The sequence below is a fragment of the Mustela nivalis genome, assembly GCF_964662115.1.
Source record: "Mustela nivalis genome assembly, chromosome: 16".
NCBI lineage: Eukaryota > Metazoa > Chordata > Mammalia > Carnivora > Mustelidae > Mustela > Mustela nivalis.
The window spans coordinates 42,724,649-42,740,930 of NC_139035.1; the positions used below are offsets into that span (position 1 = coordinate 42,724,649).

General features: G+C 41.0%; 1 protein-coding gene across 2 annotated transcripts; it reads left to right on the forward strand.

Moving 5' to 3' along the window:
• Positions 1–640: 640 nt before the first annotated feature.
• On the forward strand, positions 641–16,228 carry TMEM183A (transmembrane protein 183A). Of its 2 annotated transcripts, none has more exons than XM_082702064.1 (8): positions 641–887; positions 1,084–1,173; positions 2,039–2,206; positions 6,516–6,675; positions 7,630–7,810; positions 10,233–10,313; positions 11,850–12,005; positions 13,681–16,228. In XM_082702064.1, exons 1-8 carry the CDS (start codon positions 779–781, stop codon positions 13,864–13,866), a joined length of 1,131 nt encoding a protein of 376 aa, XP_082558190.1. In that variant the 5' UTR covers positions 641–778; the 3' UTR covers positions 13,867–16,228. The 2 variants fall into 2 exon arrangements, with proteins under 2 accessions (XP_082558190.1, XP_082558191.1); XM_082702065.1 differs by having other exon boundaries at positions 671–887; positions 6,519–6,675.
• Positions 16,229–16,282: the final 54 nt, after the last annotated feature.

Sequence of the window (16,282 nt, forward strand, 5' to 3'; positions counted from 1 at the left end):
CTGGCTTCTCAAGACCGGACCAGCACCTTTTGAGAACTGCAAGGAAGTGAGAAGGACAAAGAACATAACTCATAACAAGAAATAGCTTCTTATTCATACTAACGCTACCCGTCCAGGATCCTGCTCCCTTGCAGTTCCGTAACCTACACTGTGACTTTTTCCTCTCCCAACACAAAGGAATGCCAATTTTCTTTTCCCATCGATCCTTCTAGAATTTTGTTTGGAGGACGGTGGTCCATCGAAAAACTTTTAAGAACCCCTCCCTCCATTTTAAGAACTCAGAACTTTATGGCTTTTGTATAAGAAATAAGAGTGAGGGCTCTTTACAGACTCATGTTGGAATAGCAAGCACCAAGGCGACAACGTACGGACCTTTGGGTGCTGAAGCGAACCCGGTGTGTGGACAGTGGCAGTAGCTGAAAAATCCTGGGGACCAGGGTGTAAACTCAGTTTTAATCAGCGCGGGCGTGGGATCCAGGTCTGAGACACCAATCACCTCACACGACGTGCGGCGAAATCCCACACTACCCAGAAGAACCGCAATCCACACACAGGTCGATTCCCTACCGAACCCCGGGGCAGGTAATCCATAGGCGCGGGATGATGACGTACTCAGCAGGCCAGGCGGTGATTGGTTTCCGAATGGGGCGTGGACTGCCAACGCTACACAGGGCCCGGGCCTAAGTCCTCGCGAGAGCCGCGGACTCGGGTGCGGGATGGCCGCTGAGCCGGGCGGAGCTGGCGCGCGGCTCCCGGAGCCGGCTCTCCGGCCCAAGACATGGCCCGGGGGCCCGGCCTGCTAGGCCGGCCTCGCCCCGACACGGTCGCCATGCCCAAGAGAGGGAAGCGACTCAAGTTCCGGGCCCACGACGCCTGCTCTGGACGAGGTGGGTGAGGGGGCGGGGGCGTTGAAAGGCTGGGTGCTGGCGGCAGGGAGGGGGTTGGACAGCGGCGAGGCGTGCGCTCGCTTGCCTGTAACGGGAGGGCGCTGAGGCCGGGGACCTGCAGGAGCCGGAGGTCTTGGCTGAGAGGGCGCTGACGGAGCGAAGGCTTCCTCCTTTGAGGGTTGTTGCTGTATTTCAGTGACCGTGGCGGATTATGCCAACTCGGATCCGGCGGTCGTGAGGTCTGGACGGGTCAAGAAAGCCGTCGCCAATGCTGTGCAGCAGGAAGGTAGGCTGCCGACGAGTCTTTCGGACTCGGGCCGGGAAGGCAGAACTAGGTGTTTTATTTCCTGGAACTCCGCCTCAGTGTTTTTCTTGCAAAATCCTTTGGGCATCCTCCGGTGAACGTGTTTGCAGTCTTCAGTGGCCCGTCGTGTATTCGGAGGAGGGGAACGGGAGGATTAGCCAAGAGCAGTAGCAGTTTCTGTAGCAGAAATACTTCATTTCTGTCTTTGCATGGAAGAAAAAAAAAAAAAAAAAGAAAGAAAAGAAAAACCTTTGTGTTCTCTTCTGTAGTTTCAACTGCTTTTTTCTTGGTTATTCATCTTTTTCCTGTGATTCATTCACATATATTCTCCACTTCTTCTGCAATTTGCTTTCTTTGTGAAATAACCGTGAAGTATGCTTTTCCTTTTCTCAACGTTTTACTTAAGTTTCAAGCCTTTTACTCAACAGATTCCTGAGACTTGTGCTTTTATGACATCTAGTCTCCAGCTTAGGAACAGGGCCAGATTGGCTTCATTTTCTCTCAAACATTGCTCCTCAGAACTCACACAAATGAGAATAGCGTTCACTTTTTGTTTTTATCCTGCAGGGCTTATAGTGGGAGAATAATGCACTCCCTTTTTCTTCAGGTCTGAAGTTGACACTTTTAAGGAGTCAATCTCTGCAATTTTGGGGTCAGTTTGTTTATTGCTTTCCAGTTTTTAGTATTTAAATACTAAAATGTCTTTTTTAGTTCTCAACCTTTCTACAGCAGACTCACTCACACTATTGCTTCCCCCCACTTTTTTTCCTTGTCCTCATCCTGTCTTAAGTCATTTGTATTTCTCGATGGAACTCTGCCATCTCATTCTCCCCTTATTTTCTTCTAGTAAAATCTCTTTGTGGCTTGGAAGCCTCCCAGGTTCCTGCAGTGGAAGCTCTTTCTGGGGTTGGTGAGCCCTGTGACATCATTGACAGCAGTGATGAGATGGATGCCCAGGAGGAGAGCATCCGTGAGAGAACCGTCTCCAGAAAAAAGAAAAGCAAGAGGCACAAAGGTATAGGGCTTGTTTGCTTTTGAATTAGTCCTGTCTGTGGTGATGGCTTGAAGCTGTTCACTTCAGTAGCATTAAGAGGTGATACCAGTGGAGAACCAGGGTTTGGATCTTAGTGGTGGGACAGGTTTAATATACCAGGGCTTTCTGTTTTGTCTACATTTAAGAAGAAAGGAGGTTGGTCAGAGTCAGATTTCTTGAGCTCTAAACTCGAATATAATAGCCATTCTTTGAGAACATGTCATTATTGGGTGAAAACCCATATGGTAACATGAAAACAAAAAAATCTTTAAATTTCTGGATTTCTGAACAGGTAAGAAATAAAAAATGTGAAAAAAAAGTTTTCCCAAGTATGTGGATTGCATATAACCAATTTCATTTCAGCTGGAGTTAGATATTACTATGGACTTTTAAGTGCTCTGCAATTATTAGTGTCTGCTTTATGTCTAATAGATACTGTGGGAAATAGAAAAATATGTGATTTTATACCTAAGGGCAATAAAACTCACACAAAGGAAACAAAGAAAAATAAACTAATAGTATATAATGTGCCAAACCTTCATGCAGTGGTTTGCTCTAGACTTAATGAATCAGACTTTCTTGGGTTAGTACCCAGAATAGCTATTCTTAAAGCTAATCTGGTTCCAGTGATCAGCTAGAGTTAGGGGAAGCTGATATAGTAAGTGATATATGTATTTTGGTCTCAGATCTACCAGAATTTTTACCTGTACTTGAGAGTCAGATAACAGACATTTGTACTTACTGAAATATATTGAAATAATTGATAATTAATGAACTTTCATCACTTTGCAATTATGCCAGCTATTTTCAGTGAAACCCTTGTTTTCCAGAAGGCCAAAATTAATACTGACATTCCTCACACTTCTTTGTTTTTTAATTTCTTGCTTGAAATCCCTACTAATCATCAACATGCTGTTAGAGACTTCTCTCGCTCTGTTTTGTTTTTGGGCACACTCCATAGATTAGTTTCCAGACTTTTAAAACATCTTCATTGACATAAAATTCATTTTTTTAAAGTGTACAATTCAGTGGTTTTAGTGTGTTCACATGGTTGTTCAGCTGTCAATGTGATTTAAGTTTAGAACATTTCTGTTACTCTAGACAATTATATAATTATATAATTAGCATTATTCCTTATTCTCTCCCAACCCTCCCACTCCCCCTCACTCACGCCTCTAACCACTAATTTACTTTCTGTCTCTATAGATTTGCCTCTTCTGGATATTTCTTATAAATAGAATCACATAATATGTGGCCTTTTGTGTCTAGCTTTTTTCACTTAGCGTGTTTTCAAGTTCTTTCATTTTGTAGGATATATCAGTCCTTCAGTGTTTTTTTCAGTTGGCTATTTTGAATAATGCTGCTTTGAACACTCTTGCACAAGTTTTTGCATGGATATATATTTTCATTTCTGTTGGGTTGGGGTAAAATTGCTGAATCACATGATAACTCTAGTTTAACTTCTTGAATAATTGTCAGTGTGTATGTGTTTTTAAAGATTTTATTTATTTATTTGAGAGAGCATGAGAGAGCATGAGCCACTGGGAGGGGCAGAGGAAGAGGGAGAAGTAGACTCCCTGCTGAGCAGGGAGCCCAACATGGGGCTCAATCCCAGGACCCTGTGATCATGATCTGAGCTAAAGGTAGACATTTAACTAACTGACTAAGTCACCCAGGCACCCTGCTGGTGTGTTTTTTGAGGTTTCCATTTTACATTCCACCAGCAATGTGCTCAGAGTCAAAGTTTCTTCACATTCTCGCCAACACTTGTTATTGTCTGACTTTTTAAATCATAGCCATTTTAGTGGATATTTTGTGGTATCTTATGGTTTTGATTTGCATTTCTTTGATGGCTAGTGATGTTGAGCATCTTTTCATGTGTGCTTGTTGCTCATTTGTATGTCTTCTTAAGAGAAGAAGAAATGTCTATTCAAATCCTTTGCCCATTTTTTTTTTTTTAAAGATTTTATTTATTTGAGAGAGAGATCGGTTATAAGAGAGTACAAGCGGGGGGAGAAGAGGGGAAGGAGAAGCCGACTCCTTGCCGACCAGGGAGCCTGACGTGGGACTCGATCCCAGGACTCCGAGATCATGACCTCAGCGGAAGGCAGGTGCTTAACCTACTGAGCCACCTAGGTGCCCTCCTTTGCCCATTTAAAACTCAGGTTATCTTTCAGTTACTGAATTGTGGGAATTCTTTGTATATTCATGATACTAGTTGCTTATCAGATATATGATTTTTGGCTTACAGACTTTTAGCTATAATTCATTTTTTAGTTGTTTGCTCTGCTTTACTCCCATTAGGTTCCTTTATTCTAGTCAGACTGGTTGTTTTTTCCCCCATCTTTTAGCTTCTTTTTAATGAAACTAATACAGTAGAAGTCCTATCTAGCTCTTACCCAGAATTAACACTTACTGACTCAGGGCCATTTTTGTTTCAGACACTATTCCCCAACTCCAACACACCCACTGTATATTATTCTGAAATAGTTTCCAGGTATCCTATTATTATCTCTAAATGTTTTGGCAGTTCCCTGCAAAAGACAGATACTCTTTAGCAACAAAAAAAAAGTCAATCATGTCTAAAAAAGTTTACGGTAATTTCTTGATAGCATCAAAATCCTGTTAAACTGGTTTCTTTATTGCTATCACATGTATTTTGTTTTTCTAAGTATCTGGGCTTCCTGTTAGCTGTTTATTTCAATTGGAATACTCTTGCTCTTAACCTGTACCTATCAAAAAGTTCTTTCTGTCCTTCATGGTTTATGTCTGTAGAGTTTTACTGATTCCATTTCCTATATTTTGAAATTTTTCTTTCCTTTTCCTTTTTTTAAAAAAAGTATTTTATTTATTTATGTGTCAGAGAGAGAGAGAGAGCGTGCATGCACAAGCAGGGAGAGCAGCAGGCTCCTGGCTAAGCAGGGAGCCCAGTGTGGGACTCGATCCCAGGACCCTGGGATCATGACCTGAACCAAAGGCAGACGCTTAACTGACTTAGCCGCCCAGGCATCTCAATTTTGAAATTTCTTAATAATGTTGCTTAAAACACTGACAATTATTCCTCATCAGTAATTATTGAGTTATGTCACTAAAGACAGAACATTTTTTAATAGCACTCTGCTATGTAAAAGTCCTGAAGGATCTCAGTGGGAGAAAGACTGATAGTCATTTACCTTCTCTTTCAGAGAGAGACTTAATGTGGGAGAAGATGGGGCTCAAACCTGGTAGGACCAAGCCTTCAGTGGTCACTGGAGATTACAGGGAAGATTAGGAACCAGGGAAGATTAGGAACCAGAAAAGAGGATGTCGTTTTAGACTTATGAAGAACCCAGTGCAATAACCTGACTGAGTGATACTGGTGCCATTAGCTTGAAAAGTAGAGGCAGCTTTGGGGAGGTATTGTAGTGTCTTTTTGCCCAGGAAACAGAAAGAAGAAAGCTGGTTTTTGGATAGTTCTGTGAAGTAGGTCTGAATTACAGGTTAGAAGTAGGATTTGCCCAGATGCAAGTGTATTTATGGTGTGTGAGATTTTAACTTGAACCTGAGACACCCAGTGGACCTCAGGGTCAAGAGAATGAACCCTAACAAAGTCTGAAAGAGGAGCAGGTGGGGATACATTGTCACAGGGCATCTGTGAATACTGAACCCCTGTGGCTGGAGTCATAGCTCAAACTGACATGAAATGAGGAACTAGAAGGAAAGAAACGTCTACAGGCATTTATTGAGTAATGAAAATATACCGTAACATACCGGATGTTTTACTGAGCTTATACTTTGACATTTCCTCATACCATCGTAAAATCAGTTGTTGTGTTAAATGACTGAACTGAAGAAAGTGTTTGGTGGAAGGGGACCAGGAGGGAAATCAGGGCAGAGTTTATGGTGCAAAGCTGGAATTTAGAGTAGAAACCCTGGGTCTTTTTACCTTAACTAGTGGTGAGGTTATATCTTCTTACTAGTGAAAAGGGCACAGGAATATTTTCCTTATTTCTGTTGAAGAATTGTTAGAATGGAATGATAGTAATGTGTGCAAAATTTTGAAAAACTTTGAAATCTTCAAAATAGTGTGTGAATAATAGTTGAAGAAAGGCCTGAAGAATGAGACCCAGTCACTTGGACAATAGGAAACAAAAGTTTCCAGCAGCTAGAAGAAGCAGGAAATCATGGGACTGAGAGGCTGTTTAAAACTGTTTTCTTAACTGTGCAAGCCCTGGGAGAATTGAGATGATTGGGGTCCTTAGTGTGTACATAATTGAAGGTCAGATGTATAATTCTTTTTTTTCTGTTTCAGAAGACCTGGACGGGGCTGGAGGAGAAGAGTATCCCATGGATATTTGGCTATTGCTGGCCTCCTATATCCGTCCTGAGGACATTGTGAATTTTTCCCTGATTTGTAAGAATGCCTGGACTGTCACTTGCACTGCTGCCTTTTGGACCAGGTTGTACCGAAGGTGCGACCACAGAGACTCACTCTGTTATCTGTGTAGCTGATTTCATTGCTGTTTGTGATTTGGAGCTGCTCCCTGGATGGTGACCTCTTTTCATTTCCTTTATTCCATGCCTGGGCACGAGCCTAGTTTTGGACTCCTTGAGCCCTTATCTAATTTAAGTTTGATATTATTAATTCGTCCAGGTAATTGTCTTCCCTATGGTTGTCCCCTTCCCCCATCCAGTATCCACTTTGAGCAAAAAGTCTTGCTTCAAGTCTTAAAAAGCTGTGTTTGACTTGTCTTCAGAAGTTCATCTTAGCTAGAATTCCAAAAGCTGCAGATACCTATGTACTTAACCTTTCTAACTAGATTAGTTATTTCTTATTGGGTAGTTATCTTGAAGAATATAGAGTTTTTGTACTTACACTGCTGAACGTATAGTCATAGTGGTGAGGAGGGAGTGAATGATAGGGTTACTCAGACAGCTAGCTTTTGATACCGGGTGCAGAAGTGTAATGAAGATTATAAACTGTCAGTCAGGATGTTGTAGGAAGGGACTTGGAAGTGGAATGGTGTAGAGAACTTGCCCAGACCTGTGGTGGAGAACCTGCTGGTTCTTCAGTACACGTTCCTTTTGAGCAACTGAAGTATATTGTACTGGTGTCAGGTCCGAGACTTGTCATTTTTTAGAGTAAAATAGGATTTAAAATTTTAACATGGATGGAGGGAAGGATTAAAAGGTGTATGTGAATTGGGTTTTGCATAGCAAAGAAGCAAAAGTAGCTGAGAAACGAAGGAGGTGGTGATTGTGTGTGTGTGTGTGTGTGTATGTATGAGAGAACACTGGGGCCAAGCTAATTATTGGCCAGTAGAATACTGTAATTAAGTTCATACAGAGACCAGGAGTCCTGGGAGACTGAGCTAGAGCAGGGGAGACAGGTCACATATTGGTAGGAGTAATGTGTCATGTTTCAGGCACTACACGCTGGATGCCTCTCTGCCTTTGCGCCTGCGACCAGAGTCAATGGAGAAGCTGCGCTGTCTCCGGGCGTGTGTGATTCGATCTCTATACCATATGTACGAGCCGTTTGCTGCTCGAATCTCCAAAAATCCAGCCATTCCAGAAAGTACTCCCAGCACATTAAAGAATTCCAAAGTAAGTGCGAATTATTGTTGGGGCCTAACTAATGATGTGGTGAACCTGTTAATACAGCTTATCTCTGGCTTCCTTGATGGGGAGGGCTAGGGCTGCCGGGGGGCTAATGTAAACTTCAGGGTTTCACTTCTCTCTAAGACATTTCTGCTCTGCTGGGCTGGCTTCTCTTCTCTTTGCCTTAAAGCTTTCTTGTGCTTTTAGCATATTCTTGATTCTCTTTAATTTATTCTCATGCATTGTACATTGGATGTACTTTAGATGATTTTGATGATCTGGGTTAGGAAGAACACAACTCACATGGTAGATGGAAACTGTTAATTTTTCAGGGTGCTATAAATCATGAGGCAAAGATACAGTATGAATACCTTAGTAATTTTCTTTTTCTAACATGACTTGATATCTGGGATTCTTCTTTCTTGTTGACCTCTTTAAAAGATTGTGGCATGGACTTCAGCATACGCTAAGTGCCCACTATTGCTAAGCTCTGGGCTAAGTCATTTCGGACACTGTAAGGTATTCCCACTCACAGATTTTAACTCTCTAAAATTCTTCCTGTGTCTTAGGCTGTATCTTATATCTTGGGATTTCCCCAGTAGTTTGTATTCATACATTGTATTCAAGTGTTTGGCATTCTTTTGATTGTAAATCAGTCTGTTAACCTTTGGCCCTTTCTCCTTTTCTCCATAACGAAATATCCAATGAACCCACCTTTGCCAAGCTAGACCATACAACAGATACGATTACTTAGGCAAGTTGATGTCTCAGCCTGTTTCTCCTTCAACTAATACCATTGTCTGAATTTTCTATCTTTTGAGTTAATGAGTAATTTTTATTACTCTGTTCCTACCCCAAATCTGGTGTTTTATAGCATTTTCTTTGCTCTTCTATTTTGTTTCTATTTTGTTTTTGTGTTTTGGATGTTCTGTAATGATTCTTCTCCCCTAGTTTGGCTCCAGTGTGGTAATACTCTACCTGATACATATTGATTGGTAGGGTCCTATTGGTCTCAAGATTATCAGGGTTCCTTCAGAGGTTGCAAACTGAGAGGGTCAGGGCCATGGGCTGAGCTCAGTTTAATATCACACTAGCTGGTGGCTTTAGGGCAGGAGTAGAATGCGGGGCGAGTAGAATTTCACCCAGCAGCTGCTTCTGCTAGTAATATGAGTGGACAGTGTATCATCTCACATTTGCAGTTTCCCTCCCTCAGAAACATTTGATAGTATCAGACCAACTATGATGAAGTGGGGATCATCCCAAAGCTAACCATGCCAGGTATGAATCAGTTGCTGGGAGTAGGGCAGCATTGGGCAAACTCCTCATGCTTGACACATCCTAGCGGCTCCAGTGCACAATGCAAGGGCTACTGCCTAAATCGGAAGTGCCCGTGTCTTCATATTCATGTCACTGTATATGAATTTTTTTTTTAAAGTAGATTATAAAAAGCCAAGGTGGTGACAACTAAGGTCGTAATCCAGACAGTAAGCCCAGGCCACCTGGTTGCTGCTTTTGTGCCTTGTTAGAGATCTCTGAAGAGGATATGGGACCTGCAGTGACAGGTGTCCCATGCATGGCCTTGCCACTTGTATAACCACGATCGCATGGCATTCAGGGAGTTGGCAGCATGCCTAAAGGAAGTTGTCCCAGGTTCCTGGACTCCAGCTTTTCGTATTTGATTCTCCCTCTCTCTCTTTTCAATAGCATAGCTTGTATGGGACACTGGAGCCGCTGTGATGGCAGCAGAAGTATTTGCCCCTTAAAGCCAAGCCCATTATTTTTGATGGAACAGCAGGACGTACAGGGCATGTCTGAAGGGCAGGACAGCTGGCACGGCGGACGACCCACCCCTTATCCCCTGGGAGGTACTTAACTTCTTGTGTTAACCCTAGCTGTAGCCTGACTTTCATGGAGGGGCTTACTCTAGACCGAATTCAGTCCAGCTCTGTCGTTTTCACACAGGCTCTCTGCTCCCAGAAGGTCCTGAGTGGCTTGCTCCTGTTCCAGGAACGGCCATCTCTGCCTGCCTTATGGCTTTGTTATCATCTTGCCTGGTGGCAGCTGGCTGCCCTTATATTTTCATATAGAGGAGTGGCTTGCTGAATGTCCCAGTCTCTAGAGACCATGATTCTGTCTTTTTAACGATGAGAACAGTGGGGGTTGCCCTCAATAGCATCTGAGGTTGACTTATGTCGGTCCCTCTTCTCTTTACGGAATAGCCCTGGGACTGTCTCTTTTCATGTTGCACCAGTGTCAAATTGGGGGGGTTCTCTATCTGTGCCAAAGTGAAATCTCAGCAATGGGGCTGTGGCTGGCCTTGGAGCTGTCAGGTTTTTACTGATTATTTTTTATTTTCTTATTTTGAGTTTTTCCTTTTCTGTCTTTTATTTATTTATCTTTGGCTTATTTTATTTTTATTTTCTTACAGTGCTTACTTTTCTGGTGCAGAAAGATTGTTGGGAACAGACAGGAACCAATGTGGGAGTTCAACTTTAAGTTCAAAAAACAGGTATGTAGTCATATGTTCTCTTTGTTTCTCAGGTAATATGTTATTCTGATAAATTTCATTAGGCATAACATTGCCTCATTAAAATCCAATAGGACACATCAACATTTACAAAAGTGCCAGGAAAAGAAAGGGTAAAAGGAATTGTTCTGTATGAAAGAGACACAGCAGTGTAAAAGCTGAATGAGTGGGGACTGGATCAGGGAACAAAGGGCTATAAAAGATACTTGGGACAATTCAGGAGATTTAAGTATTCTGTAAATGTTAGATGACATGAAATTATTGTTAATTCCTTAGGTGTGATAACAATACTGTGGTTATATATGTGTCTTTATTCCTTATTCATGCTGAATAGGGGTGGAGCGTCAGTGCTCCTTTCAGATGACTTTGCCCCCCCTCCACCATTTTCTACATAAAATGAAACGTGGGAGGAGAAGAAGCAAATTTGGCAAAATATATAATGGTAGGGGCTATACAGGAATTTATTTACTATTTTATTAACGTTCTGTATAGTTGAAGACTTTCTAAAGGTGGGAAAAGGAGAAAACTTGTTATAGCAATGTAGTGAGGTTATTTGCTTATAACTTTTTTGTTTTTCAAAACAAATATATTTGCAAACAACAAAAATTGATGTGATTTTATATCTGAAGCCGTTTGGGGGAAGTTATGAGGAAAGGGACCACTGCCAGGAGGCTATTTATAAGAAGACTAGATAGTATTCTACTCTGTTTCTGCCTTTTGCTTGGACTGTACCTGAGGTCTTGGCCACAGAGGATCTCCTTTGCTTGTCTTTATTCTTCCCCTCACTAGCTCCTTTTGTCCGTCTGTCTCCCCTCCTTAGTATCTCACTGAGGAGACCCATTACAGATAGGGTTAGTTATCCCTCACTTGATGGCCAGCAAGTTAAGATAAGTTTGTAATTAAGGTAAATCATATTTTTCCATTGATTTTTTTCATAAACATGGTTTCAGGGAAGAATTTTGGTTTCTAGTCTCTTGCTTTTTAATATGATTTATCAAATGTGCTGTCCATTAGATGCTGATGGAAAGTCCATCATAGGATCTTTCTGGGAAGGGGCTGTAGGGCCATCTCAGCAGGGTTCAAGCTGAGAGCGGAATTAACTAACTACAGGAACGTGAATGCTTAGGTTTCCTTTAGTTCTGAGACTTGTGGTTCTTTTATTTATGGTGCCTAGAGCTAGATGGCCACTTCTGCTTCTGCCCTTTTGTGCAGCAGATGTTCTTTGGAGTCTGAAGATTCACGAGGGATCACAGATTCAAACATTGGGGAGCCTCTGATAGAACTATAAGCTCCCATTTCTTGCCGGATAGTAGGAACTACCATCTAAATGAAGCATATACTCACTACCACATTGCCTATCCAAATATGTATCCTTTTCTTTCCAAGGGCAGGTTTTCCTTGAATTGTATAGAAACCAATATGTGTATAAAGAGAACGGTAGAATTTTCACTGATGATGGAGTCTTGGAGTTATCAGTATTTCCTCTAAGCCGTTTGAGTAATTCTCGGTTCTGTTTAGTCCCCTAGATTAAAGAGCAAGTGTGTGGGAGGGTTGCAGCCTCCCATTCAGTATGAAGATGTTCATACCAACCCAGACCAGGACTGCTGCCTACTACAGGTCACCACGCTCAATTTCATCTTTATTCCAATTGTCATGGGAATGATATTTACCCTGGTAAGTGGAGACAGATTGTCATCCTTAGCTCTTTTGTAGACTCTCACTATACCTAGGTTTTGAAAGAAATTTGTAAATTTAACCACTGAGGAGAAAATCTTTGAAGAATAGTTTTTTTAAAAGTCTGAAAGCAGACTTGTACATTAGGAATGGAGTTATTATTTTTTTAAATTGATGTTTCATTCTTTTTCTTTTTTTTTTTTTTAAGATTTTATTTATTTATTTGACAGAGATCACAAGTAGGCAGAGAGGCTGGCAGAGAAAGAGGGGGAAGCAGGCTCCCCACTGAGCAGAAAGCTCCATGTGGGGCTCGATCCCAGGACCCTGAGATCATAACCTGAGCCAAAGGCAGAGGCTTAACCCTCTGAGCCATCCAGGCGCCCCTGGAATGGAGTTAATTATATCTGAGAATATTTTATCTGTTTCCTTCTTACAGTAAAGGGAATGTGTAATGATGATTAATATTTGAGAAACATTATCCTTTCAGGGATAATAGTGAGGCTTATATATGAGCACTATATGTCAGGACCTTGAGGCTTGCTTCTGGTGTCATAAGTGGAATACTAAAATGTAGGGTGATCAGCTCTGTCCGTTATGTGATGATGACTATTCACGTCTTAGCTAAGAACTAGATTAGTAAATAACAAATATGTCTCTGATATATTTTCTAGGTTTTTAAAAATTTTAACTGGGTCGAGAACTTGAGAGTGTATGCAGTTTGTTTTCCCTGTCCTTTAGGCTTATGCTCAGAGATACGTGGGGTTTCCCACTCTGCTCTGAAAATAGCTTTGTTATTTATTTATTTATTTATTCATTCATTTGAGATAGAGTGAGCGAGAGAGAGAATAAGAGCTGGGGTGGGGAGTGCAGAGGGAGAAGGAGAAGCAGACTCCCCACTGAGCAGGGAGCCCCACACAGGGCTTGATCCTGGGACTTCAGGATCATGACCTGAGCTGAAGGCAAATCCTTGATGGACTGAGCCACCCAGGCACCCAGCTTTATTCTTTTTTTAATGGTGAAATAAATAATCCATGCTTCATGGAAAGAATTTAAATAATACATGAATACATGGAAAAAGTAAAGGTGACCTAGGCTTTTACTGGCCTATAACTGTTTACCTTTTGGCAACTGTTTTTTCATGTATCTGTTATTATATACTTGTATACCCATTCTCTTAAATAATTTTGTTTAATTGAGATTATATCTTTTATGCTGTTTTGGTTGTTAGGCACCTCACCCCTCCCTCTACGTTAAGTCACATTAGTAACCTAGTTATATACCCCTATTCCATGGACTTCATATTCACAGAATTCTGTTCAGACCAGCATATACATAAACAGATTTAGAGAATTTGTGGTGTATTTTACCAAAAACGTGATCAGATATATGTTTCATGCATCTTGTTTGACTTGCTCAACAATATCTCATCAGAACCCCTTCAAGTCATTTTGTATAGTTCCAACCCACTTTTAAAAAATTGGTTTCAGTGCTAGTCTATGTGCATGTATCCTAATTTATTCAGCCATTTGAAGAGGCTTTCTTTAGCATAGTTTAAATGTGAAGAATTTCATTTTGTGGCCTAGTGTAAATTTTATCTAGACTGCCTTGTTTCAGAGTGAGCCATGGGAAAACAAGGTTGTTTAATTTGGGTACTGAATTTGCTTTCTCCTCCTAGTTTACTATCAATGTGAGCACAGACATGCGGCATCATCGTGTGAGACTCGTGTTCCAAGATTCTCCTGTCCATGGTGGTCAGAAACTGCGCAGTGAACAGGGTGTGCAAGTCATCCTGGACCCAGTGCACAGCGTTCGACTCTTTGACTGGTGGCATCCTCAGTATCCGTTCTCCCTGAGAGCATAGTTACTGCTTCCTGTCCCTGAGGGCAGCCCTGAGCTAGGCCAGTCCATTAGTAATCAGATCCCAGTTTGGAAGGGGTGTCTGGATTGTATATCTGGTTAATAATGCACATGCTCTTCCGGTTCCCCTGGGGCTCCTGTTAGGGAAGGAGAAGGATAGAATCAAGAGGAAAAACAACTTTGATTTATAAACATATTTTAATGTAAAAATTTGCATTTGAAAGGAGAAACCGAGCCCTATTTTCTGTGTTAAACCCCATTTGGTGCTATTGAGTTGTTGTTCTTTATTCTTTTATCCCAGCAAAAATGAATGATCTTGCTGTAGGGAAAAATTAAACTCATCCATCTCCGAACAAGGAAGTTTCAGCATTCCCTTGTGATCAGAGAGGAGCCTTTGAGGCCTGAAATTGTTGCTACTGCTGTTTCCCATTAAGCTGCCCCTCAAATTCAAGTGAATATTTTCTCTTCTCCCTTTACCCTTCTCCAGAAATAAAGCAGGTGACAGGGTTTTCAGAATCTTATAAGATTGACTTGTGTATCTTTCTTTAAAAATAATTTTGGATATTTATTGCGTAAATATTCTTTTTCCAATTTTGGATTTTAGGATTTTTTTTTTTTTTTTTTTTTGCATGAGGTTTGATAGTGATGGTGATGATGACTTTGTGCCCTTCATACTATACCAGGAGCTTTGTGAAATATCTCTAATTCTCATGATCCTGCAAGGTAGGGATGCTCTTCCCATTCTGTAGTTGAGAAAACTGCATCAATGACTTACCCAATGCCATATGGCCAGGTCTTTTTGCTAAACCACAGTTAAAAAGTTCAGTTTCATTCCCTGTGGTAGATTGTGGCAAAGGGGATTAGGCAGGCAGAGTGTACATAGATAAGAAAGTAAAAGGGTGAATAAAAATTTGATTGTGGTATACCTTATCCCTCACCAGTCTAAAAGGTGTATAACATTGATGAGTCTTTGAAATGATATGTTTTTAAGTAAATTGTCAAACTAACCAAGAAAGGCAGGAAGGATAAGAAGCACAATGATATTTTCATTGAATTGTTAGAAAGGCATTTACTATGCTGAAGGTCATTTAAAAAAAAGAATGCATCCCATGTTAAAACTAGCCTCCTGAACTATAAGCACTTAGTGACCTTATTCTGCTTTGCCAGGCCCTGTGCTGCCCATCATCCTTTGTGCCCACAGGCCTTTCATCCCTGCAGAAATGCTAATGTCCTGTTAGAGGGCTTGCTGTAGCTGGTGTACTCTGAGAAGAGGATCGGGTGTAGGATTTTGGTTTTATTTTCTTTTTGCTAAGGAGATAACCTTGCTACTTGTCCTCCCTCCTTAGCCCTCCAAGTTAGCCAGTGAGCTGGGTATTAGCTGGATGTTGCCATGAGATGGCCATTAACATAATATTCTTAGAACATGAAAATCTTGTGGGGCAGTTATTATCACAAGCCAAATTGTAAAATTAGTGTTTTTTTCCTTAATCATCCTCCCTAACCCCTGTTATTTAAAGAATATTCTTAGGAAGCATCTGCTTAATACAGCTGCTAGCAGTTAAACGTTTTTCCTGCACTGAGGGTGGTACTAAAAGCTGTTTACATGGAAAGTGAGCCTGGGTCAGTGAAAATCAGAATTTGCGCAAGTAAATGATAAAAAAACAATAAAAGAACCCAAGGACAGTAAGCACCTTGGACAATAAGTACCTTTCACAACCAAAAGTTGCTTCTTTGAGGCAGAAGAAGAGAAGCACAGAGTTCTGGTTCCCTGGACTGAAGATACCTAGAAGTAGAAGGGAATTATTCTGGGGATCCATGTCCTTCCCCATTTGAGAGTTACCTTTAAAGGGGGAGTGAAATTAATTTGGTTTAATAATTGTGTTCCGACTCATCCTTTTAAGTTTTTATATTAAGCTTTATGATGATAGGTATAGTATTAGGTGTCATCTCAGCTGTTCTCTTAGCATGATATTGACAGACACTTGGTGAAGTGTATTATCATGGCTTCTGCCTTCCTTCTGCTTTGACTGAGTTGTCTTTTCTAGGATGATTCATTTTAGTGAAAGGATGTGTGAAGTGTTGTCTCAGATTTCCTTTTGAAGAACCCCAAACCACCTGGAGAAGAATTGGAACTTCTGGACTACTTTTGTAAAAACTGCTTTGTAATACTCACTTTTAAAAATACATGTCTTGATTTTGCTCTCAGGGTCAAACAAAATAACACAAATTTAGCTCCATTTCTCACCCTTATAATAAATCAGAATTACTCAAAATTTCCTGCCTTCTACTGAAGATACAAGGAAACTAAGCCAGTTGGTGGATTTATTGAAAGAAAAAAATAAATGAAAGGTTGTATGTGCCACCGATTTCAACTATGTACAGTGTTTGTTGTAGAAACTGTTGCGTGTGTATTTATAAAT